Source organism: Rhipicephalus microplus, chromosome 1, assembly GCF_043290135.1.
Source record: "Rhipicephalus microplus isolate Deutch F79 chromosome 1, USDA_Rmic, whole genome shotgun sequence".
Taxonomy (NCBI): Eukaryota; Metazoa; Arthropoda; class Arachnida; order Ixodida; family Ixodidae; genus Rhipicephalus; species Rhipicephalus microplus.
This window is the reverse complement of record NC_134700.1, coordinates 138,546,883-138,571,967: the sequence shown is the minus strand read 5'-3', so window position 1 is coordinate 138,571,967 and position 25,085 is coordinate 138,546,883. Positions and strand designations below refer to the sequence as shown.

At 44.7% G+C, this 25,085-nt stretch overlaps 1 protein-coding gene across 1 annotated transcript; it reads right to left on the bottom strand.

Annotated features, from left to right (window-relative positions):
• Window positions 1-494: 494 nt before the first annotated feature.
• Window positions 495-23,637, bottom strand: LOC142768826 (uncharacterized). The gene is made up of 2 exons (XM_075871143.1): window positions 23,513-23,637; window positions 495-1,227 (listed from the first exon to the last, which is right to left on the bottom strand). Exon 2 carries the CDS (start codon window positions 1,224-1,226, stop codon window positions 762-764), a length of 465 nt encoding a protein of 154 aa, XP_075727258.1. The 5' UTR covers window position 1,227; window positions 23,513-23,637; the 3' UTR covers window positions 495-761.
• Between the last annotated feature and the right edge of the window lie 1,448 nt (window positions 23,638-25,085).

Here is a 25,085-nt window from a genome sequence, read left to right as displayed (position 1 = left end):
GCAGCTCGCCGTTGTATGTGATTGGCACAAGCTTGGCACGTGGCTGTGTCAGCTAGCGCAGTGGGCTGCGGAGTGAAGGATCCCTGGTTCTAATCGCTCATATGTTACTTTAAAATTTTCTATACTGAATATTTCTCTTTATGTCTTTTTACATATGCAAGTACATATACATATACGGTACATACCGACGACAACGAAAATCAGTTTGAGGTGTCTATAATTGCTACCGATATAAAAAAACGTGATATCGTGAGTTGTCACCTTCCTAAAACATTTCACGCATACGCCTTACACAGCCTAACGGATCAAATTTACCGAGCAGATCGTTTATTACCTTGGGAGATCACATCACATACGCACGATCGTGGTAAGCTACATCTATCTTGTTCTTGTATAATGTGAAAGAGAATGGAAATAAATATTTTTATAAAACGTTTTATTTGTCCAGTATTGAAACTTTGAAATCCAAGCGCGGAAATGTCACCCCCCTTCGATAAAAAGGAAACAATAATTTATTATCAATATCAGTACAGCTGAATTCACGCTATCAACTTAATCACGAGGAAAACAGTGCAGTTTCTTTCAGTGAGAAGCAACTTGTGGCCTTAACATTTTTCTTGCAAGTCATGCGCCGCCAGCACTCACACAGGAGCTGCGTAATGTCAGTTTCTTTCATTCTTGGTCGGAATGATGTTTCGTCACAGAACAGCAAGCGCGAGTATAACTTCGAAATAAAATCACCACCGGCCCTATTCAAAGCACTAAGAGTATTTCTCGAGTCCCTCTTGCAGGGCCTTGACTACACGGGCGGCTACCTCGGTGAGACTCTCGCCACCTCTCTGCTCGGAAACCAGGTCTCTTCTCCGTCGCCTCCCAGCTACTGGCACCCCCGTAGTGGCCGCTCCTGGCAGCACTCCGGGCACCAGACCATGTCCGTAGAGTCCAAAGTGGTGGAACTTGAACCACAGCGGTAGCACGAGCCACATGACCGAAAAAAGCACGAACAAGGGCAGTGAGGCCACTGCCAACAGACCCAGTGGTTCCACCAGGCCCACGCCAGGAAAGTACTCCAGCTCGCGACCTCTTCGCGAAAGGTGGGGGTAAGGGTGCACCACCCGTCCCGCGGCGGCAGTCTCGGAGAAAAACAGTACCACCATCAAAGTGGTCACGAGGAGTGAGACTACCAGCTGGAGCCCATGCCACGTCTGGGAACTGTGTGAAGCCATCCTGCACGATGAAAAAAAAACGTGATGCTTTGTAGCCGCAGTCATGTGTGCGACGTTGGGGCATGCAGGTGATGTCAGACCCGAAAAGCTGTGCCGTAGGTGTTCCAAGAGGATTAGCGAAAATAAATTCCCTTCTCTATAGAAGGTAACTTTTTGTAGGATTGTAGGACTGTTTGGTGGGCTCGTTGGGACATGTTATGGGAGGGGTGAAGTCTAGCGAGAAAAAAACAAAAACGAACAAGCGCTTGTTTATGCCACCTCTTGTGTTCTTCTTGTTGTTGATCGCCTTCAGGCAAGTACCTTCGACCTGGTGATTTAAGAAGTGTGTCATTGAACCGAATTTGAAGTTGTTTTATTCAAAAGCAAGATTACAGAATTACCATACATGTGTTAACTCCGCGTCCAAGCGCGGTGACTGCGGAATAAGAAAAGCGTGAATATGAGGTGAGATCCATGTGTGGTTAAGTTTCTGCTGGTTACATATTATGATATAAGCTTATGGTAACTTGGCCTAATAAGTATGTTGCTCTCCACTACACAGTCCACTATACAGAAATGTCAAATCAATGCTTCAGCGACTTGAACAAAAATATTGATCTTAATACTAGAAATAAATATCCTAAGGATGCGTAACTACTAAAAAGAAAAAAGTTGTATAGCCAATGACTTGAAAACCTAATGCGTGTACGTGTCATCACGATCTCCATGAGCCAAAAGTTTTAAAAAATATCGCCTGTTTATGTTACCTGATGACAAATTATGACTTCACTGTCACACTAAACTGTAACACCTACCAGAAACTACATACTGTGCTGCAAGCAATACATAAGTGAAGTAGTCAGAGCAAGCTAAACTCGAACGATTCAGAACGTGTCCTGTACTGGTTTATGAATGAATGAGCAGGTTTTATTCCTGGTAAGTTAAAGAAAAACGAGCATCGCAAAGGCCATTAGGCCTGACGTGGCTTCATTACGCCGAATGTCAAAAACGTTCCGCAAGTAGTGCTACATTGAATAATAATTATCTAAATACAAGGAGCAGCAAAATAACATAACACAACAATAGCACAAACTTTTACAAAATAGGATTCATGGACATACAAAATCAGACATCGGGGCTCTTTTATTTAAAAAAATAATTGAAAAGACAAACACTACGAGAATAGAGTTACGTATTCATACATTCGTTCAATAAACTGATGCATTCATATATACATCTGCGCATACGTAAATACATACTTCTGTATGCACATGGGTTTCTAACTGAAAGTAAGACAGTGTAATGTGTGTGGAACCTAGCCTGGAGTTTAGTGAAGACGTAATAATTTCTTTACTGCAATATTGAGCTAATTTTTATTGTGATACCTAAATTGCGTTACTGAGAGGTTAAAATTTATTTGTTTCCCTAAATTATTTAGAAGCTGTGGGGCACGATATGCAGTTAGGGCTCTGTCACATACAGTCCTGGTAGCAGGACTGTGAACTAGTTGCCTACGGACCGAATATTTGAGTGTGCCTTTCTGTGCTCTCCTAGTGTGGATTTTACTTTTAGAAATGTAAAGTAATAGCTTATATTCATACACTGTCTTGCTTGAGTATACCATGTTTTATGAATGGCGGACTGCTAGACATCTCCCGTAAGTTGTCACAATAATCTTGGAATAGACGAAGCACTTTTTTTCTGTAAAATTTCAAGCTTGGTTAACTTCTCACTAGTAGTGCCCCACACAAGCATGCTAAATTTCAAACGCGAATACAAATGGTCGTGGTATATTTTTTCGGTCAACGTGAAATTGGTGGATTTAATTTAAATATACACTCCACAATCTTGCTAAGTTCAGATGTGAGACTATCGACATTGGTAATACAAGACAAAATTTCTTGGAACCACACTCCTAGAACATTTGTGATTTAATCTGCTCCAGCTCTCGGTTTTAGAAAAAGATGTCAATATCGTCCTCGTTGGGCTTATTAATAGGCTTGAATACGATTTACTTACTTTTAAATTTATTAACCATGAGCTTAGTTTCCTGAAGTGATTTTTTACATTTGAATAAGGGCTCAGTTATCTCAGCTTCAAGGTGCATTAGTATTCTACCTGTGAAAATATGTTAGTGTCACCAGCGTAAATATTCAATTTTGGGGATCGTAGAATGTCACACAGATCATTATTATAAGTTGTAAATAGTAACTGCTCAAGGATTGAACCCTGCGGTACACCATTACTTACAATGTTCATTGGAAATGCAGTGTTACACATTATTACACAGTGTTTTCTTGTTGTAAGATAACTTTTTATTGCTTTAGCTGCCACGCTCCTTACACTGTAATTATGCAACTTGGGTATTAGAACATTATGTTTAACCATTCCGAAGGACTCTTTCACATCAATGAAGAAACCTATGATGTACGTTTCCTTTTCAATGTTTTTAGTATCTATTTTTTTTTGTATCTAATAGTGGCGACTCGGTTGACTTACCCTTATAAAACGTATATTGTATTTTATTGTTTTCTGGCGCTTTATAAAAAAGAATATGAATAAGTCTGGTGTGTATGATTTGCTCAAACACTTATAAGAGTACTGGTACAATCAATATCGGGTGGTAGTTCATTATTACTGACTGATGAAGCCCCGGGGCGTTGGGCGGTGTTGTCGATATGATACCTTGGTATTCTTGAACAGTACGTTGACATTCATAAAAAACACAACGCTATGCTGCGCTGGCGTAACTCGAGCCATTTCAGGGCGCATCACGGATAAATAAAGTTAGGCTCACAAACATCTCCATTAAAATTTTTGCATGACATGATCAGCCTTTTTATGGCCTCTTTACATTATCACTGGTACAACAGATATATGAGGCGCCTTTTTTTTTTTTTGAAGCCTGGGTTATATTTGTCCTTATACAAGTTTCGGTAGAAGACGCAAAATCACGAAAACAAGAATGCTCGTAAGATTTCATTCCACTTTTACTCATAAGAGACATAGAGCTGAACAATATAAATAAAAGGAGATGGCCAACGCGCGATACTTATGGGGGAAACACCGAATGATTCATACAAGTGGAATATATCCGAAACATTTAACACAAGGCATTCTAAAAGCATTTCTGCGCGTCGTTGTCTGGTCGTCTTGACATTTAAAAGTCGTATCTGCATAGAATGAGCCTTCTATGGTCAAATATTGCTTATGGGCATCCGCTGTTTACAGCGTTCAAGAATGGGTGGCTACAACTGTAGGCCCAATAACCTGTAGGCATGAGTCCATTAGTCGAGGTCCTGGAATAAAGAAAATAGAAAAAAATTTCGCCCGGCGCTTAAGACACACGATTGCGGAGTGTACCAGGTGATTTTAGGGTTTGAATACAGCTGGGTTTCGAAAGTTTACTTTGTTTTATTAATTCATTCCTTCATGACACGGGCGTTTCTCCTAATGCCACTATTGCAAAAACCAGCGCCACTGGGTACCAGTGTTCAGTGCCATGCCTGATTATGGGCCCAGTATGGCGCTGGTACCAGCGCCTCCCAGCGCAGGTACTGGGACGCTGGAGCGGCAGCGTCCTAGTACTCTGCGCAAATTGGCTTCCCAGAGATAAAACAGGGGAGCCTATTTGCCACAAATAAATAAATATAAGAGTAAAATAATGCGCATTCACAATAAAATTTTGGAAAAAATAAAACACCGGTTGACAGGATTTGAACTCGCTACTTCCTGACCTCTAACCGAGCACGCTACCTTTTTTTTTCTTTATTGCCTGTTTATATGCGCGTACATCAAACCACAACCACAACAAAAACAAGCAGTAACAGTCTGACAAAAATTAAAATTCCCTAAGTGCTGCCAAGGGCTCTACCGTGGACAACCACTCAGGTAAAATCTCCTGAGTTTTCTTCAGTTCAACAAACGTAGCCATACATTCACGGAAACACATTCGTGCAGGCCGTGCATCCTGATCGCGATAGAAACCCGCCATACGGGCCCGCAATAAACAGTCCCTCCCAACAATGTAAGAAAACATGGTCAATAGTTTCCGGTTTTACACAGATAAGGTAATTTGTCCCCCAAGGTGAGTGAAAACCACGGTCTGCTTCAAATGTCGTGAGAGATAATGTACCTGTGTGCAGGTTGAAAAAAAAAGACTTCGCGGCAGGAGCCATTTGCATTCTCTTCACTCGTTTAAGCACGTCTTTCCTTTCACCTCCAGCGTACATAGCACGGTACAGAGGTTCAGGTAAAACAACATCACATACATCTTTGTACAACTTCTTTCGAGTGACTGAAAACAAATATTCATTGGAAAATCTAACTGATAAAAACCGTAGACTTAGAATAACCTCCTTAAGATACCCACGCACAGCACCGGTCATGTCATTCGTGCTAACCACATATCCAGGTAAAGCCCGCATCAGTCTCGTTTTGCACACTGCACGTAAGAAAGGGTCCCTTGTGTACCGACCTATTTACGACTTGGCGTATGAAAAGATGTGTTAAACCCAGCCCTCCATGTTTCCCTTTTCGGAACAGATTAGTTAGACTGCATCTCTCCCAGTTCGAAGCCCAAACGAACACTGGGAAGATGCGATGGAGCCCTTGAACAACGCAATACTTGCATCACATACCATGGTTTTGAGGAAAAGAAAAGATTACAGACAGTCGCCCTAGAAAACACTGAAAGATGATTACCGTAGCATCTATTGGCTTTCGTCCAGATTTATTTCGCTTGTTTTTGCCAGTAGTTCTCATTATTTTTATAAAATTCCAGTGGCACCACAGTGTACTTGACAGGTGTGGTCACCCATTTAACATTGGCAAAATAGTCTGGTCTGGACGACCAATATCCATGCCAGAAACCCAGACACTTTCCCCAGTTTACTAGACTGCCAGTTGCATTGCCGAACCTTTTAACCATACTGATGCTAGTGGTAACACTATCTTGATCGATACAACAAACAGCCACATCGTCAGCATATGCCAAAATTTTAACTTCGGATTCTTGTAATCTAAAGCGACGAATGCAACTGTTTTGAGTTATAGCTAAGCACAACGATTCTATATATAAAGTGAAAAGTAGGGGACTCAGTGGACAGCCCTGACGTACAGAACGCTTTATGTCAATTGTATCTCCTAGCATCTTATTGATTACCAGTCAGGTCGTGAAGTTCTGGTATGCCATAGATACTCCATCTCTTATTACAAAACCTACGTTGACATGGTCAAGAATGGCAAGCAGAAGGTTGTGGGAAACACAATCAAAAGCTTTCTCGAAATCAATCTGTAGAATGACTACCCCTACTTGATTGGCATCGCTACACTCGAGCACGCAGCGCATCTTGTGTATATTGGTCACAATGGAGCGTCACATGATCCCGCATGTTTGGTGAGGCCCTACCAATTCTTTGATTACCCTTTGAAGTCGCCGTGCTAGTACTTTCATTAAAATTTTGTAATCACAATTAGTTAGAGATATAGGTGTATACGAAAAAACTCATTTTAACTTCTCCGAGTGTTCTGTCTTAGGTATCAAAACTGTATGTGCTTCACTAAAGGACCTAGGGAGGCCATTAAGTTTATAGGCTTGAATGAAGACGTCTGCAAGTACTTGGGATAATTTATTTTTAAACTCCTCATAAAACTAAGCACAAAGCCCATCCAGCCCCGGAGATTTACCAGGATTCATTTTATCTATAGCCCTTTCTACTTCCAATGGCGTTATAGATAGCTCTAAAGCTGATTTGGTGTCATCTGACAACTTCGGCATTCTCCTAAGGAACTCTTGCTTAAATGCATCTGAATCAATAGGCGTGGCAGCGAAGAGTCCTTAGTAGTGTTTGCCAAAAGCTCGTCCTATGCTCTCATTGTCTGAAACTTCGATACCGTTGACTTCAATGGCATTTATATGATTTCGTCTAGCATGACTCTTCTCTAATCTAAGCGTTCGCTTCATCGGGCGATCATCCACAGTCATTGATGTTGCTCTGGCTCGCATTAGCGCTCCGAGATAGCGTTCCTCCTCATATACCTCTATCCTCTGTTTGATACTCCGCAAATCGTCAGCATATACTCCAAGTTTCTCACACTCAAGAGCTGTTAACCTCTCAAGTGTTCGTCTAAGCTCTTTCTTACTCATTTTAATGTCAAAAGATAAAACGCTAGATCTCTCTATTTGTTTTATTTTGATTCGCTGCTTGACTAGCTCCCATTCACCTCCTATTTTGTCCATACACTCTATGTTAATATTACTCATTTCTTTATTTACTGATGCGCTAAACGACTCATTCCTTAAGAGGTTGGAGTTCATTTTTCCTTGTTCCCAAGAAAAGGCGTTCCTTTCTTTTGCGACCGGATATTGCATTTTACAAGACAGTGATTAGAAACAGGGACAACATTATAACTGCTACATGGGGCTATCGCATCTGCAGTAAGGTTAAGTCGATCCAAATGGGCATTGCTTGTGCCCTAAAAGTGGGTATACTTCACATCTCGGGAGCTATACAGACACTCCGCTACATCTACTAATTCGTGTTCAATAGTCACCTGTGCCAGGACATCACTGCTTCTGTCTTTAACGTTGTGACTGCTTGAGCTATCACTTTCATTCAAGACACAGTTGAAATCACCCACCAATAACAGATTCCGACCAGTACACATATGTTGTCGTAAATTGGAAAAAAGCCCGATCTTTCCTGGTCAATAGTGGGAGCATAAACACGTATAATGCACCATTAAGTGTCACAATAAACAATATCACACCTTACTACTCGGCCTGACGAGCAATAAAAGACATTTTATACGACTAATCCTGGCAGTTTTCTAACAAAAATAACACATTCCCCAGATGTGCCTATGGCCTGGCTCACAGTGGCGAAATACCGTGGTGTAAACTTAAGCACCATGTTCCCAGCCTCCTCCTCGCCTTCAACTTTCGTCTCCTGCACTGCAAGTACAGCCAGATTTTCTTCCAACGACAACCGATAGACTTGGATTTGCTTCTTCTTTGAAGCCAAGCCTCTAAAATTCAGCGTGGCGAAGCTAAATGATACTTGAGGCGCCATTTCAATCATGTGGAGGAGTTAGGCCCGAAGCATGGCGCTTACCTTGCACATCTAGCGCTACGCTAGACGCCTCCAAGACCGCCCGACCGCCCGGTTTCACTGCACAGTAGAATTGATTTGTTCACAGCTTTCTTGTCCGTGGTGCTACTAGCTCTTGCTCTAGTGCTGGTGCGTCTGCCAGTCGGCGTCTTTGCCAGTGGTTCTTCCACGCTACTTGCACTGTTTTTGTCTCCCGTCTTCACAGGTTCTTCCAATGGTCTTTTAATGGCTGGAACGGCACCGCTAGGCCAAGAGACGCAGCTGGCATTGCACGTGTTTCCGCCCATCTTCATGTCAAAACCAACGCTACAAGAGGCACCATCGACTACTTGGCCTTGTTCCAACGCATGGGCAGACGCTCCGGCTACTTCACAGCCTGCGTCTGTCACTGCATTGTCAGCTGTCTCGGTCGATACAGCTGCAGAACCTGGTCGAGTGTCCAGGCGCCGGTGTAGATTGGTCCACTGATATCGCAGATGTTCAGTTCAAATTTGCTGCGACTTGATCTCCGCAACCTTCAGCTATGTCCTCCGCTTCTGTCACGTCCTTAATGTGTTCCGACGCACCCTCAGCCTCCGCTGACGCCGTCACTGCGGCATACGAACGGACGCATTCCGCGCTCTATGCCCGAAACGCTGGCAGCGAGAGCCCCGTGGCACCTTAAACTTGTGACGCACATGTCCTGTTCCGCTGCAACGCAGGCATTGCATAGGCCGACCTGGGGCTGTCACTAAGGCTAATTCACCGGCGACTCGTATCTGATGAGGCAGGTCCTCAACTTTCATACCGCTTTTCAGCTTAATTAAAACAGTGCGGGTCGTCGAATTCTTCTCATTTACTCCTTCAACATGCCAGTATTCCCGGGTCACTTCTGTAACTTTCACGAACGCAGCCAACGCCGTGCCGACATCTTCGTCCGAAACGCCGTGTAACAGCCAGTGAAGCCGCAGCCTCACCTGCTGCTCCTGAGGGTCGATAACGAGGCAGCGGCGTCCCTTGACCTGGAGCTCTTTCAGTTCAGTCAACCACTTCGTCGCCTCCTGGCTGTTAAAGGTGACGGCCCACACATGGTTGATCTGGTGGGCGCCCAATGCAATTACGTCGGGAAGCAGTCGTTATTTGTCCAGAGCACCCCGGAAATCTTCGACCTTGAAAGGCCTCACTCGAATATCACCGTGCAAAAACGCTGTGTTCAAAACAACACGTCCTGTTGGCAGATTCGGCAAGATGATCTCGAAATCCTCGTCACCTTCATCTGTAATCCTGTTTCCGCTGCCACCAAGAACCGCCTTTGCCGCTCCGTGGGAGCCCATGATTCCTGCGTCCGACGCGTGCGAGTGCCGGCGAAAGAATTACCGAGCACGCTACCCACCACGCCACGCCAGAAGGGGCCTGTGGGGTTGTAAAATGGCTATTTTGCCGAATAACGCGCCGTTCGACTCTATGTTTACAAGTCGCACAGTCAAGACTGACACAATATTCCTCTCCAAATAACAATTGCGTCTTGATTCGACAGTGACGAACAGCTTTCGGGCACCGAATGACGTGTAGATATTAGCAAGAGCGCAAAATTTTCTTTAAGCCTCTACGTCTTAACTCTCAAAAATCTCAAATTGATTGGAAGAGCAGCCACAGATTGTCAGCTGTTGCTGCCGATCGTCTTTTTTCCTTTGATAGTCATTTCTAGCACTTGCTACCGGTAAACAGTGCAGATGATTTACATGTCTTGTTTGGTAGCTATTCCCGCACACGAGTTAATATTGAGTATTTTTCTTTCGCGCAAGCGACGATGTAGCAGTACACATCTGGCGTGCCAGATTACAGATTTGCAGTTATATTGATACCTGCAACTAAGAAACCGCCGAAGAAATCACTAATGCAATCCACTGAAAAAGTATGCCAGTATGTTAGTTCACTAACGCGTACCAAATCGCCAACTCAAAATTTTGAGTCATAACGTACGAGTCAGAGAAGTACCGGCTCCTGCGCTCAGAAGGAAGCTTTCGGTGACAGCCTACGCTGCAGAAAGCACGACACATCGATCGTCGCCGCTCCTTGTGCGCGCATCGCACATGCGGATAAATGGTCGATTTAGGCTCAGGGATGTCTGAACTGTACTTTATAGTCATTCTTACACTTTATAATTGTGCTTACTTAAAGTGAAAAGCGCTGGCAGCAGGTACACCGACGCGGGCGGCACGATAGGCCTCGCTGGGACCGGGCACTGAGTAAGGCTGCTTTCGAAACAGCTGAGTTGCGATGCTTGAAGTTCCTGCATTTGAGCTTCGCAATATTTCTAACTGTTACCTAAACTGTACCTGAAGTAAGTGGAAGGTCAATAAATGCCAGATATGCATTTACAGAGTGGCGATGGTGAGCGACAGCCGTTTTTCTGGCCTCCGCTGGCAGTAAACAGCGGGCGTGCCAGTGTACAGATATATGCAGTTATATCAATACCAACCGTTAAAAAGAACACCCATAGAAATACCAATTGAATCCGCTGAAAACGTATGCCAGGGAGTCAGTTCACGAAGGCGTACTACATTACCAACTGAAAATTACGTGTTGTTACATATCAGTCGGAGAAGTACCGGCTAAGTGCGGCCGGCAGCTTTCGGTGGCAGCCTGCGTAGCTGAAAGCGCGACGATCGACCGTCAGCGCTCCTTCTGCGAACATCGACACAAGACAAAATAGTTTATTTAGGTTCATGGATGTCTAAACTATACTTTACAGTAATTCTCACACTTTAAAGTTGTGTGCACACGAAGCAAGAAGCGCCGGTAACCTATATACCAACGTGGCTGGCATGACAGGTTTAATGCTCGCTGGGCCGGGCACTGGGTGAGAGCGCTTACGTATGCTCGGTATCTGTTAGGGTAGCATCTCTCCCTGCCGTCGAATCAAGCGTTTTATATTCAACGACACCGAAACAAACCATGACATACGCTACAATAACATGCAGGCTGCAGCTGCGCTGGTAGAAACAGTGCGTGCTCCAGTATTCACCAGCGCTTGCCAGTGAAAATTCCAGCACTTCCAGCCCTTCGCAGTGCGCACCAGCATCACAGCGGTTGAGCCAGTTCCCCTACCAGTGCGACACAGCTTTTTCGCAGTGCGCACAGCGAAGAGCCAGTGATTACATGTGTGTACCAGCGTCTCCAGCGTGTACCAGTGCCAAATATTGTACTGGCATCACGCTGTTTTTGCAATAGGGGCATTAGTTTCTTCGACCACTTCATTGAGAGAGCAAAGGGTTGAATCTAATGTTTCAATATTCAAGCCTGCTCCCTAAGAGGCGGTTTGGTTTTCAGGGAATGCACGGGGCAAATGGGTTGGAAACCCATTTGCCCCGTGCATTCCGCCTTCGTAAAAGCACCGCCTTAGCACCGTAAAAGTACCGTAAAACACCGCCTTCGTAAAATATATTGTCACGTCAACCCGCGAAAAAGACGAAGTCGACAGCGCATACGCGCATCTGCACGCTTTTGTGCAGAACGCAACAACGAGAAAGATGAGGAACTCTCTCTCGCGCGGTTAACAAAAAGACCGACCCGCTGCTGTTTTCTCAGCGTCTTCGAGTACGACCTCTCTCTTGACGTCGCGACACTGGTGGAGGTGCTGGGGCCTGCAACCTCATGCAAGAAAGCGTTGTTCGGGACCGTACACCCAGTCCGGAGCCTCAACATCTTGTTGTGACTCCAGTAAACTTGTTGCGACTCCAGGCGGTCAGCGACAAGAGCTCGCTGACCGCCTTAAAAAGGTTAAGACGCCGTGGAGTGGGCCGAGCATAAGGAGTGCTGGTGGGCAGCTAATGACGCCAACCAGTAAATGCACCGCTTGGCTCGTAATCAATGATTCGAACTTCGTCGCCACTTTTGTCCTTTTACCGGACTGTTGTAAAGAGTTGATTTTGGGTAAGGATTTTCTGCGAGAGTACGGTTCTGTCATCAACATCCCAGAACGTATCGTCACCTTTTCCGCTCATCCTTACGTCGACGCCACCACTGAAGAACAACTGCAACGTTTACGTGTAGCCGATGGTGTGATGCTCCTGCCGAGATCTTGCTGCCTTATGTCGGTGTTGTGTGAACGGCCGTGCCATAATGAGGTGATAGGGGAGCGAATGGACACGCTATTGCTTACGCAAGGTGTTTCAATAGCGAGAGGCATTCTGGCATTAATTGATGGCCAACTTCAGCAACGAGCGTCATCACGAGCGAATTGACCAACTTCAGCAACGAGCGTCATCACATCCAGAAGGGCACCGCGATTGCCTACTACGACGACGTGGACCAAGCCAGAGATTGCTTCGCTTTGCATCCGGATGAGCTGACCATCCCAGCCTCGACACCTTTGTCTGTCAACATTTGCTCAACCCTGTCAGCCTCGGAAAAACAGCGCCTACTACAGCTGATACAACAGTTCAAAAATTGTTTTTCGTGCACGTTGAAAGTCAAGCAAACACCACTGACCCGGCACCGAATCATCATTGAAGATAATACGAGACCGATCCGTCAAAACTCATACCGTGTGGCTCCGAAAGAACGTGAGGAGATCCAAAAGCAAGTTCAGAAGATGCTCCAAGATGACGTAATACAGCCTTCCAAGAGTCCCTGGGCATCCCCCTTGGTATTGGTTAAAAAGAAAGACGGCAGCGTGCGTTTCTGTATAGGTTACCGCAAGTTAAACCAAGTAACGAAGAAAGACGTCTACCCACTGCCACGTATAGATGACTTTCTTGATCGGCTGAGGCATGCACGCTATTTCTCATCGATGGACCTGCGAAGTGGCTATTGGCAAATAGAGGTCGACGAGAGAGACCGTGAGAAAACTGCTTTCGTGACGCCCGACGGTCTTTATGAGTTTAAAGTGCTTCCATTCGGGTTATGCTCAGCGCCAGCCACTTTTCAGCGTTTAATGGACACTGTGCTATCAGGACTTAAGTTGCAGACATGCTTGGTTTATCTAGACGACGTTGTCGTCTTCTCAGCTACATTCGAGGAACACTTAAGTCGATTAATCGCAGTTCTACAAGCAATACGTTTGGCTGGCCTGACTTTAAAGCCAGAAAAGTGCCATTTCGGTTTCAACGAACTTTGCTTCTTAGGCCACGTGGTCAGCCACGAAGGTGTTCGACCTGACTCGGGCAAAATCGACGCTGTCGCAAAGTTTCCCGCACCGCATGACAAAAGAGCAGTGAGACGCTTCTTAGGCCTCTGCGCTTATTATCGACGATTCATCGCCAACTTTTCGTCTATTGTGGCGCCTCTGACGCGGCTCACACGAGAGGATGTTCCCTTTCTTTGGAGCGAAAAGGAACAAACAGCGTTCAACGAATTACGCCAACGCCTCCAAACACCTCCGGTTCTTGCGCACTTTGACCAGAAAGCGCCAACAGCCCTTCACACCGAAGCAAGCAATGTAGGCCTGGGCGCCGTACTGATACAATGGCAAGATAACTCCGAGGAAGTGATAGCCTATGCCAGCAGAGCTCCCTCTCGCACTCGACTACCAAGAAAGAGTGCCTCGCCGTGGTTTGGGCGGTTCTCAGATTTCAACCGTATCTGTACGGCCGCTCATTCAAGGTCGTCAGTGATCACCACTCACTTTGCTGGCTCACTAACTTGAAAGACCCATCTGGCCGTTTAGCACGTTGGAGCCTTCGGCTTCAGGAGTTTGATATGACCATTATTTATAAATCAGGGAAGAAGCACACCGACGCAGACTGTCTCTCGCAGTCACCCGTCGAGCCTACCGCTAATAATGACGAGTCTATGGACGCCGCATTCTTGGGAGTCATCAACGCGGCCACTATCTCACAAGAGCAGCGCAGTGACCCTGACCTGCTTTCGCTTATCGATTTTTTAGAAGGACCACGGGAAGACATGCCGCGAATTTTCGCGAGAGGAGTGCCATCTTTTTGTTTAAGGAACGACGTCCTATACAAGAAAAACTTTTCTCCCACCGGCCGCCCATACTTGCTCGTCGTCCCTGCATCACTGCGAAAAGAAATTCTGGAAGCCTGCCATGATGAAGTCACCTCTGGTCATCTCGGTTACACTCGAACATTGTCCCGTCTGCAAAACAGTTACTACTGGCCTAACCAACCTGCTGCTGTGAAACATCACGTCCAAACATGTGCCGACTGTCAAAGACGCAAAGCACCACGTGGCAGGCTGGCAGGCTTATTACATTCCGTTCAAGTACCAGCAAAGTCATTCGCCCAAATCGGAATGGATTTCCTGGGCCCATTCCCAACTTCTACCACAGGGAACAGATAGATCATTGTCGCCACTGATTACTTGTCTCGCTACGCAGAAACTAAAGCCATGCCGAGGGCCACAGCAGCAAAAGCGGCTCATTTCTTCATAGAAAACGTCGTCCTTCGGCACGCTGCTCCAACAGTTCTCATCACGGATAGAGGAACTGCGTTCGTGGCAGAACTTTTGGAGTCGGTTCTCAGGCTCAGTGGTACAGCTCACCGGAGAACAACGGCGTACCACCCACAAACGAACGGACTAACAGAGCGGCTTAATAAGACCCTCGCAGACATGCTCTGCATGTATGTCGACACAGAACACAAGAACTGGGACGAAATCTTGCCTTATGTGACTTTCGCCTATACTACTGCCCGGCAGGAAACTACCGGAATGACGCCGTTTAGTTTAATACACGGGCGCGAAGTCACTACAACGTTGGACGCTATGTTGCCGCATCAGTGTGATGACACTCACGCTGACGCCGAAGAATTTGGTCAGCGCGCCGAAGAAGCCCGACAGCTAGCCCGCGTGCGTATTTGTCACCAGCAACACAAAGATGCGAAACGGTACGACCTACGACATAAATTGGTAACCTACAAACCAGGCGACAAGGTATGGGTCTGGATCCCACTACGTCGACGCGGACTTTCAGAAAAGCTATTACGACGATACTTTAGCCCATATCGAGTCACCCGACGATTGAACGACATCAACTACGAAGTTATTCCCGACGGCGATTGCAGTTCGAGTCGCCGAAACTGCTCAACTGAAATCGTGCATGTCATCCGGATGAAACCCTACTTGTCCAGCTAACTCTCGTTTGTCCTGTGCATGCCGGTGCATATGTGCGTTTTTTATAAGTAGAGTGCCTTGGCTGCGCATCGGGACGATGCCATTTTTGGAGGGAGGCAAATGTCACGTCAACCCGCGAAAAAGACGAAGGCGACAGCGCATACGCGCATCTGCACGCTTTTATGCAGAACGCAACAACGAGAAAGATGAGGAACTCTCTCTCACGCGGTCAACAAAAAGACCGACCCGCTGCTGTTTTCTCAGCGTCTTCGAGTACGACCTCTCTCTTGACGTCGCGACAATATTGTATGACACGATTCTTCCTAGGCGCATGTGATTCTGTCTGCTGTTGGACTCAGTTGTCATGCACGTAATATCTTGTCAAAAAATAAAAAAAAAGATTCGCTAACGTCAAGATCTGCATTCTAAAATACTTAGTACTGAGTTTGAGCAATAGGCCGCATATTTGCGCCCCATAGCTGTACTTTTACTAGAGTGTTATGTATTGCGGAACTGTAATAATGAATGAAAATTAACTTTTCGAAATGTTATTTACTACAAGTACCACCTACAGGCTGCTACACGTAATCGAGGAGCTACTGCGAAAAATGGTGATTACTTCTGCGTAAATTTCTCTGAAAATCAATCTGCATAGTATAACGAGGGGGCTAACCCGGCTACTTCATTGAATCCCCTGCGCCTATTTACAACTGGATTGCACTCAAGAATGGTTGCTTTTAAGTGTTTGGCTTGGCTGCCTTTTACTGATTAGAACCCGCACGTTTTTGCCGCATTTTAAACACCTGTGTGTATGCGCGTTTCCTATATTTTCCTTCTCCCTTTCCAGATAAAATCTTCTTTTTAATCCATCCTTCTCAATCTCCACCAAAAGGTATACATCACAATGAGTGTGAAGGTTTCAGTTAACCTCGCTGCATTGGGTACGTCAACCATTTCTCTCTCTCTCTCTCTCTCTTCTTGTTCTCCTCCTTCTTCCTTGTGGTATCTCTATCTCTGTGTTTCTTTTTTGTATATACTCCTTCTCAAATTGAATATCTGTTCGAGAGCACGTAAGTTAAACGCGTCTAACGCCTCCAAGAAACTAGAGTATTAACGCCTGGAAAAAACAGTTATAGATGGGTGGGCTTGCGAGAGACAGAAAACAATGCAAGACACTGAAGTGAGTGACGACGAATTGCCGGTTCTTGTTTACTCGAGCGGAAACCTCCGCGTCACGCGCTAGGCACTTGTCACGCTCGCGCGATGGTGGTGCTAGTGAACCCGCCTTTTCAAACATGTCATATATTCAAGAGCGCAAATGAAAACTACAAAAAGACAAGCACACTCTCTCCGCCGCTTCCATGCGTACCGCTCCAGACACTGCTGTTACGCGACGGCTAACATAAGATCGTGGCTTTAAATGTGACGAAGCTTACGCATGGATGACGGCGACGCCATTGTGTTGCAGAGTGGTGACCCTTGAAGCGCGACCCGCGCGGCCGCAAGGGCCGATACTGGGTCGCCGTTTCACTAAGAATCAAGGTCAATGTCGCACGTGTCCCCATTGCGGTTACACGGCGGTACAATCACACGCCCTTTGCTATGACAGTGGCTCCTGGCTATCAACACTCGAACACTGCTTGACGTTTGTACTACGCGTGCACACACTGACTATGCGCGAGCCTCTCACTTAAAACATGACCATCAGTGCCCAGCAATATCAAAATTAGAAGTGTTGTTCGTGAGGCAGAAGAAGATAATGTTTATCTTCATCTCTTTGTATACGAAGCATCTAGAACAACTCGTCCCGCATTGCTGCACTAGTTACACAGTAAAGAACTGTCAGCACCTACACGGCATGAACATCTCGTGATAACGTTAACGAGTACAAATGGATAATGATGTATATGAAGAGCTTGATATATCTTTGTTCCCTACCGATATTAGGAGATCGGCTGCGAACCAGATGGTTTCTACAAATTCCGAAAGTATAAGAAATAATATCTCGACTATAAAAACAGCAATTCAACATAAATCATAAACAAATTTTGAGGACAGTATGTTTCCGATGTGCCACAAAAAAAACTCTTAGTTATTGTACCGTTTAAGATAACAAATACTCGTCATGGGCTTTCATGTGTCTTAGGGTAATGTAAACTTCCCACTAAACATAGTAAAGAAATTTATTTTTAATGTCCACCAGGGTAGTATACACTATGTGGTAGTGCCCAGAATGTGGCATATATTTTTGTAGAAAAATTTGTTTCTACTTTTTCTATGCATTATGTTCATCATCTTTTGCAGTGTCACTCGTATAAATTTTACTTTGCTTACTTTTGAGTTTTTAGTGTGTATAATGACGAGTAATGTTTATATGTTTGTATAATGTGTATTATGAGTTGTGTCATTAGTTTAAAATTTCTAAGTTCTGTTTCATTGTTGAAATGTTGCTCTAATTTGTTGTTTGTTTCTGCCTGGAAAATGGGGGCCATGAACTTTGTCAAGCCTTGCTGATTTTTGTTCATGGTCCTCAAAATTGTACAAATGTTGAAGTTAAGTTTGATTTGAGTTCACTTGATTTTCCTACGGTAGCCTGTGCTGGTCCGAAAGACGCGAGTTCTAGCCCAGCCATGGCAGTTGCATTTAAATGAAGACATAGGGCTAGACGTTCCTGTAGCCTGTTGTGTCTGTGCACGTTTAAGAATACGGGATGGTCGAAAATTGCAGAGCCTGCCATTACGGCGGTCTTTATACTGGTGTCGTGGTGTTGGCTTGTTTAAGCCCAGATATTGTTCTTCCTAATGAAATTATTCTTCTGTCAAATAGTCTATCATATTAACATTTTAATTCCTGTAATTCATGGTAGTTCAGATCATATTTATTTGTTTATTTGGTTTGTGTACATGCAAAACATGAAGACATAGGTGAAAACCTATAGGGATAGAAAACAGGAAGACACAGAGAAAATAGTGAGGGAACAGTCTGACAACTGCGATCTGTAGGAATAGAAAACACGAAGTTACAGAGGAAATAAGGAGGGAAAAGGCTCACAACTGCCGCCTATAGGGGCACCTATGTCTCCCCTTCGGAAACATAAAAAATGAAGGCAGGTCTCATAAGACCTAGTATGATAAGAAGTAGGAGTTAGGACCTAGCTTGAAAACGACCTCGGTACTGGAAGCTTAGAATATGTGCAAGACAGAGAGCACATGTTTGAGAATGTGAAGAATCGTGAAATTCTATCGTCTACAGTCTACACTCGGAAGTTGCCTGGTGCATTATCTCATTCCCGAGCAGCTCGAAAACTTCCATGCAGTATCTCCTACTGTTATTACACCTAGTATCACCATGGCTGGCACATGGCACGCAATGACTTACGACCACACCTTCAAGAGATATTCACCGGATACCTCTGTGTCTCTAAGTGATAATGCGGCAAGTTTGCCATAGTGTCGTACCACTGTGGCTTCTTGTACGTTGCAGAACACCTCACCAAAGTTGATGTAACCTCAAAAGCGATCGTCGAGGAGAACGACCTCTGCTCCACTAGTCCCTGCATATTGTCACTCATACACCTATTACAGCCACGATCTAATCACCGGCTCGATGCGCGGTACTGAGAATGGCGCCATGCACATAAATGTAATGAACGTATTTGATACCTTTGGTACCAACAGTTCTAGGTGTGAAAAAATAAGCCCATGCAACACGACAAGCGTGACGACTAATCCAGCCCTGAACTCCAGCCAAATCCCAACACAGACAAATAGCGATGATAATGAGTAGACGCCAACGGGATGAAGCTAACAAATGGCAATCTCAAAGGCCTTACTTTAACGAGCAACTACGTCACAAATGCCATCGTAGCAATTAGTATCTCGAAGGCTATGCTTTTGTTCACGGCAGTCAAAAGTACCTCTCTCTTGCATAGGTCATTGCGGCTAATCTGAAGACCAAACCAAGTCAGTCTGCGTGAATGTAAACATGCCCACTCTCTTCCGTGGTTCTTTGATAGGCTGGAGGCGCACTTTTCAACGTACCACGCGCGAATAGTCCCACGGCCATAACGTAACAGCAGGGTTCCTAATACATTGAACTTTGGGGAAGCTAGAGCAGGTCGGCAGAAAATGAAGTAACACCGGGTAAAACGAAACAGAAGAGATATTACCAGTTGGTTGCTACCGTGATTACGATTAATGGGTTAGTTTTATCTTGATATTGAGCCCGCTAACCTTGAAGGTAGATCTCTAAAAATGTTATTCAGTCCTGCCGTCACTAGTGTGAATAAATGTTTTTAAATCCCAGCATATCTACAGACTGAATGATGATGAGTGGGGCGAAGTGTCCACCCGTCCGTTCGTGCATCCATCCGTCCGTCCAACCGTGGGTCGATATGCCCGTCCGTGCGTCTTTCCATCTGTCTGTCTGTCTGTGCGTCCGTCTGGTGAACACTCAAAGTACGACCATCTCCCATCTTTTCCCCATATATTGATTATATACAAGTACCATAATCTAACGGACATTACAAGAACTAAACGAGAGATGGCTACCTACTACATACATCGAGGACGCAAGACCCACGGAAGGAACTTTGACATTTCAAGAACTAAACGAAAGGTGGTTACCTACTACATACATCAAGGACGCACGACCCATGACTTAAGGAGCTTCGCCCCTAAAAGTATATTCCCTGTGGCACATACCCGCTCTCTCGGGAATGTGCTGCCGGTGCTTATAAACAATAACGGGAGACAAACGGGTGACGTCATAACAAGTTTCGCCCCTTAAGAAAACTGGTGTGATTGCTTAACGTGGCATGAAGCAGTCCTTCGTTAAGGTCTGATGTGGTCGGTTCTTTGTTCTGATAGGTATGGTGAGATGGACTATCACGTCTCTCAGATTACGTCATGGACCGTATAACGCATGTACACTGATCTCAAAAAAGAATATCACTGTGGCATGTTGGGTATACAGCTCGGAAAAAAGTAAATGGTATGAAACGCATTCCCTGTGGATAATAGAAACATGTCTTTGTTTATAAAAAAATATTTCCACAAACGTCAATAACACTCAACAGAACAATTCCTTCTTAGACATACTCTAACGATGATGACAAAACAGACATCATTTACATGAACATGGATATGAGATGACGTTGAAAGAACATGTACATTCGATGGTTCACACAAACGCAACAAACAAGCACTGGAGACTGCTTGGAGTGTCTATGAAATTGTTATTTTATTGTTTTATTCGGTGCTAAGCGCTATTTTAAGTGTTTCAAAAAAAAAGCCTCTAGAGTATGTTTTCATATTTTCACGCCATTGTTGAAGCTTGGTCAATAAGTAATAAAATATAATTTTTAGATTAAATAGGAGCGCACACCTTGGTAATACGCAGTTTAGATTGTGGTGGCGGTCACTTTTGAATGGATTTGTTTTGGGATAGCTTTGTTTGTGGCATCTTTGGTTTTGTGTGCATCGTGGAACCGCAGCGTAGCATGCGTATATATTGGCTTCAAGAAACGACAATAAACAGTTGGTCGTCTGTGCTTTTTCCTGTCTCCCTTGTTTTCCTTCAAGTTTGTGCGGCAGATTAATTTTTCAAGTATGAACCAACTAGTCTGCAAAAAAGTATTGCTTCTCCGGACGCTTGAACTTGATGATACGTAAATATTCAACATTTTACTTCAAGCTCTAGAACCATCCATCGACTGGTCTGCATTTTCATCTGCACGCTGTCGCTTTTCACGTCTGCTAATATCCCTATGGTCAAGCGTTCTGCGCGAATTGTTGTTTTCACGTTAATGAGCGCCTACCTTGCAGAAACTTTTTGTTTGTACTTACTTCAACGACGCTCCTATTTATTTATTTTATTTATTTAGTGAATACTGCCGACTTCTATGCGAAGTCGTAGGCAGGAGTGGGTGACAGATACACTTGATTGGACATTTTCCAGGGCAAGAAAACAACAGAAGCTTAAAACAGAAAAAAAATGTCGGGGGAGAAATATAGAAGAAAAACAGGGATTTACAAACATTGAAGTCAATGCAGTGCTTAAGAATGAGCAAGTTTTGTTGACAAAAAAAAAGGCGAAAAAACACATACCGACACAATCGACGAAGCGTGTTACAATTGAGCTAGCGCTGAACATAGGAAAGTAATACAACTCAGGCACACACGGGAGCGATTAAATGCGGTGACAATGAAATGAAAAGAAAGAAAGAAAAAAAGTTCAAAGGATAGCTGGCAGATTTGCTATCGCATTCATGAATGAAGCAACAGTTGTGGATGAAACAGCTTCATCGGGCAGGGCATTCCAACTACGTGCTGCTCGGGGAAAAAATGATTTTTAGAAAGCAGTGGTTCTACATGAAAATTCCTGGGCTTTCTTGCTGTGGTGTGACCGGGTTATACGTGATTTAGACGGTAGAATATGTTTAGTTTTATCGATTCCAAGGTTACTGTGATAGATCTGATAAAACAGTTTCAGTCTTTCGCGGGAGCGCCGGCTTTCTAAGGGTTCCAAGTCCGAACTTTCAAGGAGGGTCGAGGGGGATGTGTTTCTTCTATAAGCGTTGTAAATAAACCCTATGTATTTTCTTTGTACACGTTCCAGTTTTTCAATGTTGGCTATAACATCAATGAAAATTTGTAGGCATGCAAAAAACGTACCGTAATGTGCAGCGGTGAGTACTGTCATTGTGTCTGAGTGTTACCAGCCTATACTCTGCAGAAGTGGTATAATCGACGAAGATAACCTTATATAGCAGATTTTCTAAAGCACAAGAGTTTGAATGAATTGTCATGAAAGTATATACAGCCAAATAATTTTGTCTGATGATTTCGTCTGCCCAACCTAAGCATTTTTATTTATTTTTTGAGGCACAAACAACCTAGATTTAATTGAAATGCTAGTACTAGGGGGTTAATGTGCAAATTTCTATTCTAATATGCCTATTTATTGGTCCTTATCAGTAAAAGTCAGCGCACATTATGCTAACTTACTAGTTTTTAGGCAGTCTTTGCGTGATAAGGAGGCTATCTGCATTAGCAAGAAATGCTGCGCCGAGTAAGTAACATTATAAGGAACTATGTGGTTGTATGCATTCACGTCACACAGGAATGGCTGAGTTACTTTCGCTTCAAGTTAACTGTGGTCTTAGCAGGCACGGTAGCATTATTTCATACTCATCACGGTCAAGCGTAGAGTTGGTTTATCGTTCTCTTTCATGGCAAATAACATATACATAATTTACAGAGAAATACTTACCTAAGGGTCACCTTTTAGCTGAGATTTAGGAGAAGAAACGACTTCAATTGCAGGAGGAATGTGTCGTAAACAAATTAAGAAAGAGAGGAAATTCACACTATATGACTCATCCAGTTGAAGTCCAAGACACGGTACACGCACAATTGCATGTTGTGGAACACAGACACACTGACCTGATAGTTAATTCCTTTTTTCCGATATAGTACTAGGAATGGTTCGCTTATGCATTTGCCCCCAAGTCACTTTACTCATTGCCATTTCTAGTGAATACTGTTCAATTCTTGAAACGGGTCTGGTGCCCATAGATACAGCGCTGAACTCCCAAGTGCTACACAATATGAGGTGCACTGCAATTGCATTCAGCAAATTGGCCATTCAAGAAATATGCTTGTTGCGTTACACACACCTTTTAGACGTCAAGGGAATTTCCTGCGCTGATTTTTCTACGCACGCCATGAACTGCTTATTGGTTTTTCGTCAACACCGTGTTCATACCTAGACAACAGCAGGAAATTTGTCCTGGACTTCAGGCCTCTTATGATGAACCTCATTTAGAAGCAACTACTCGCGGAGGTGTCGTCTTTCTGTGTTATGCAAAGTTGATTTATGAGTACTTTTACTCATCATAAAATGCTTCACCTTACTGCACTTCTTAATAACTCAGTGTTCCTTTACAATAAAAGGAGTACTCCCGCGAAATGGATGTCGTTTCTGATAAAAAAATATTGAAGTTTTGACTTCTCACTGTTCCACAATCCCCCATTGGGCCGTAATAGCGACTTAGGAAGGTCTAAATGTAGCACACTCTCACAAAAAAAAAACAACTTCACAGGTTTGTAAGCTGGTCTTCAAAGTATCAAGCACTGTTACCTGAAAGACGTCTTTCTGCAAGGGCCTTCTACGTTGAGTACTGGAGGGGGACAACGCTTATAGTCCAGGCACCGCGTAGTCCGTCTCACTTCGCCCTTGATGCACGTCTAACAAAAATCCTACTACACGCTCCTTCATCGATGAGCTAACAGCATCCCACAGTTCTTATACCTTCAAGGGAAAGGGAAGTGGGCGGCCCCTTCTGCACATGGTGGTGGTTTGTGCACGTCGCATATGAGTGGCTACCATACCCACCGCGTCGATACATACACGACGGTGCGACTACCGCTGGTGCGTGCGCGCCTGTCATAGAATGGTCCAGCGGAGCGAAGAACGCCAGCGTGTCTCGGCAAGGGCGACGTCGATGGCACGGAGCGTGGCGGCGGTGGCGGGCGACCAAGACTCACGTGCAGCCAAGATCCGGACCCCGCAATGCAAACACGGAGTGATGTGGGACGCCAGACCATACGCACCGATGCCCGTTTCTCGTCTTTGTCAACGACTCATTCCGGAGCTCTTTTGTGCGGTATTGCACCGCGTTGCGCAGAGAGATGCCCTACTGCGCAATATAGATCGCCTAAGAACAGTCACCTGTATGCAATTTGGGGCCTGTTCCGATTCATCCCGCCCTGAATTTGCGTCTCAAAAGTGGCGCCGTGGGCGCGTGCATATGGTGGAGACGGCCTCCTGCATAACGACACCGTAGAGATGCTCCGCCAATGCAGATGGCGCTTTCGTCGTCAGTTTCATTCGTGCTAGATCCACCGCATTACACACTTTGACGCGTGAAGCGTGAACGGAGATGTTATCGCATACCATCGACCTCTCTTTTCTCCTTTTCTCTTTCGCGCGGGGGTATGCCGCCAATCTTGGCGCCTTCAGAAGTACTTCGTGCAGACGCTTCAGTGTCTCTACTGTCGTACCGCAAGATGGAATACTAAAGAGATTCACTCTAATGATTATCACATTCAGAAGGCAGTGAATGGACGCTGAAAAAGCGACAGGCCTGCTGCATAATTTTGGGCGGCACGTGCCACTCTGCTGGATACTTTCCTGAAATAATATGACGTCACAATACCGTGGAAGCTGCCCTAACTAGAAAGCCTTCGACCATCTGCGAGTATGCGCATGCTAAAAAAACATTGTTTTGGACCACTACAGGAGAAACAGGCCACGTGGCCCAATATTAATTTCTGAAATAGAATTTTATTCTCGACTAAAACTGATAGCGTATGTGTCAACAGCATGAATACAACGATTCACATCACCCGTAAGTTACGTTAAAGCTAGGGCATTAGTGTCCTAAGAATAATAGCAAATGAAGCATGCTTCTATTTACATGTTAGATTTAATCTCCTCAAATTGCGTGCTTGTAAGACCACTTCGGCAAAAAAGCTGAACGCTCAGTGCAACAAAAAGTGAAGTAATCATTACCGCTGTCAGCCACCTTTTCAACTGAACTTGAGTATCTCATTTATCGGAACTGAAGTAAGTGGGCATTTTTGCACCGAAAAGTTAGAGGCACCTGCGCTTCTCTGCGAAGTTCCACGAGGCAGCGCATTTCTTGCATATG

Coding starts and splice junctions, on each gene's coding strand:
- LOC142768826 (XM_075871143.1), bottom strand. CDS start 1,226: ATGGCTTCACACAGTTCCCAGACGTGGCATGGGCTCCAGCTGGTAGTC.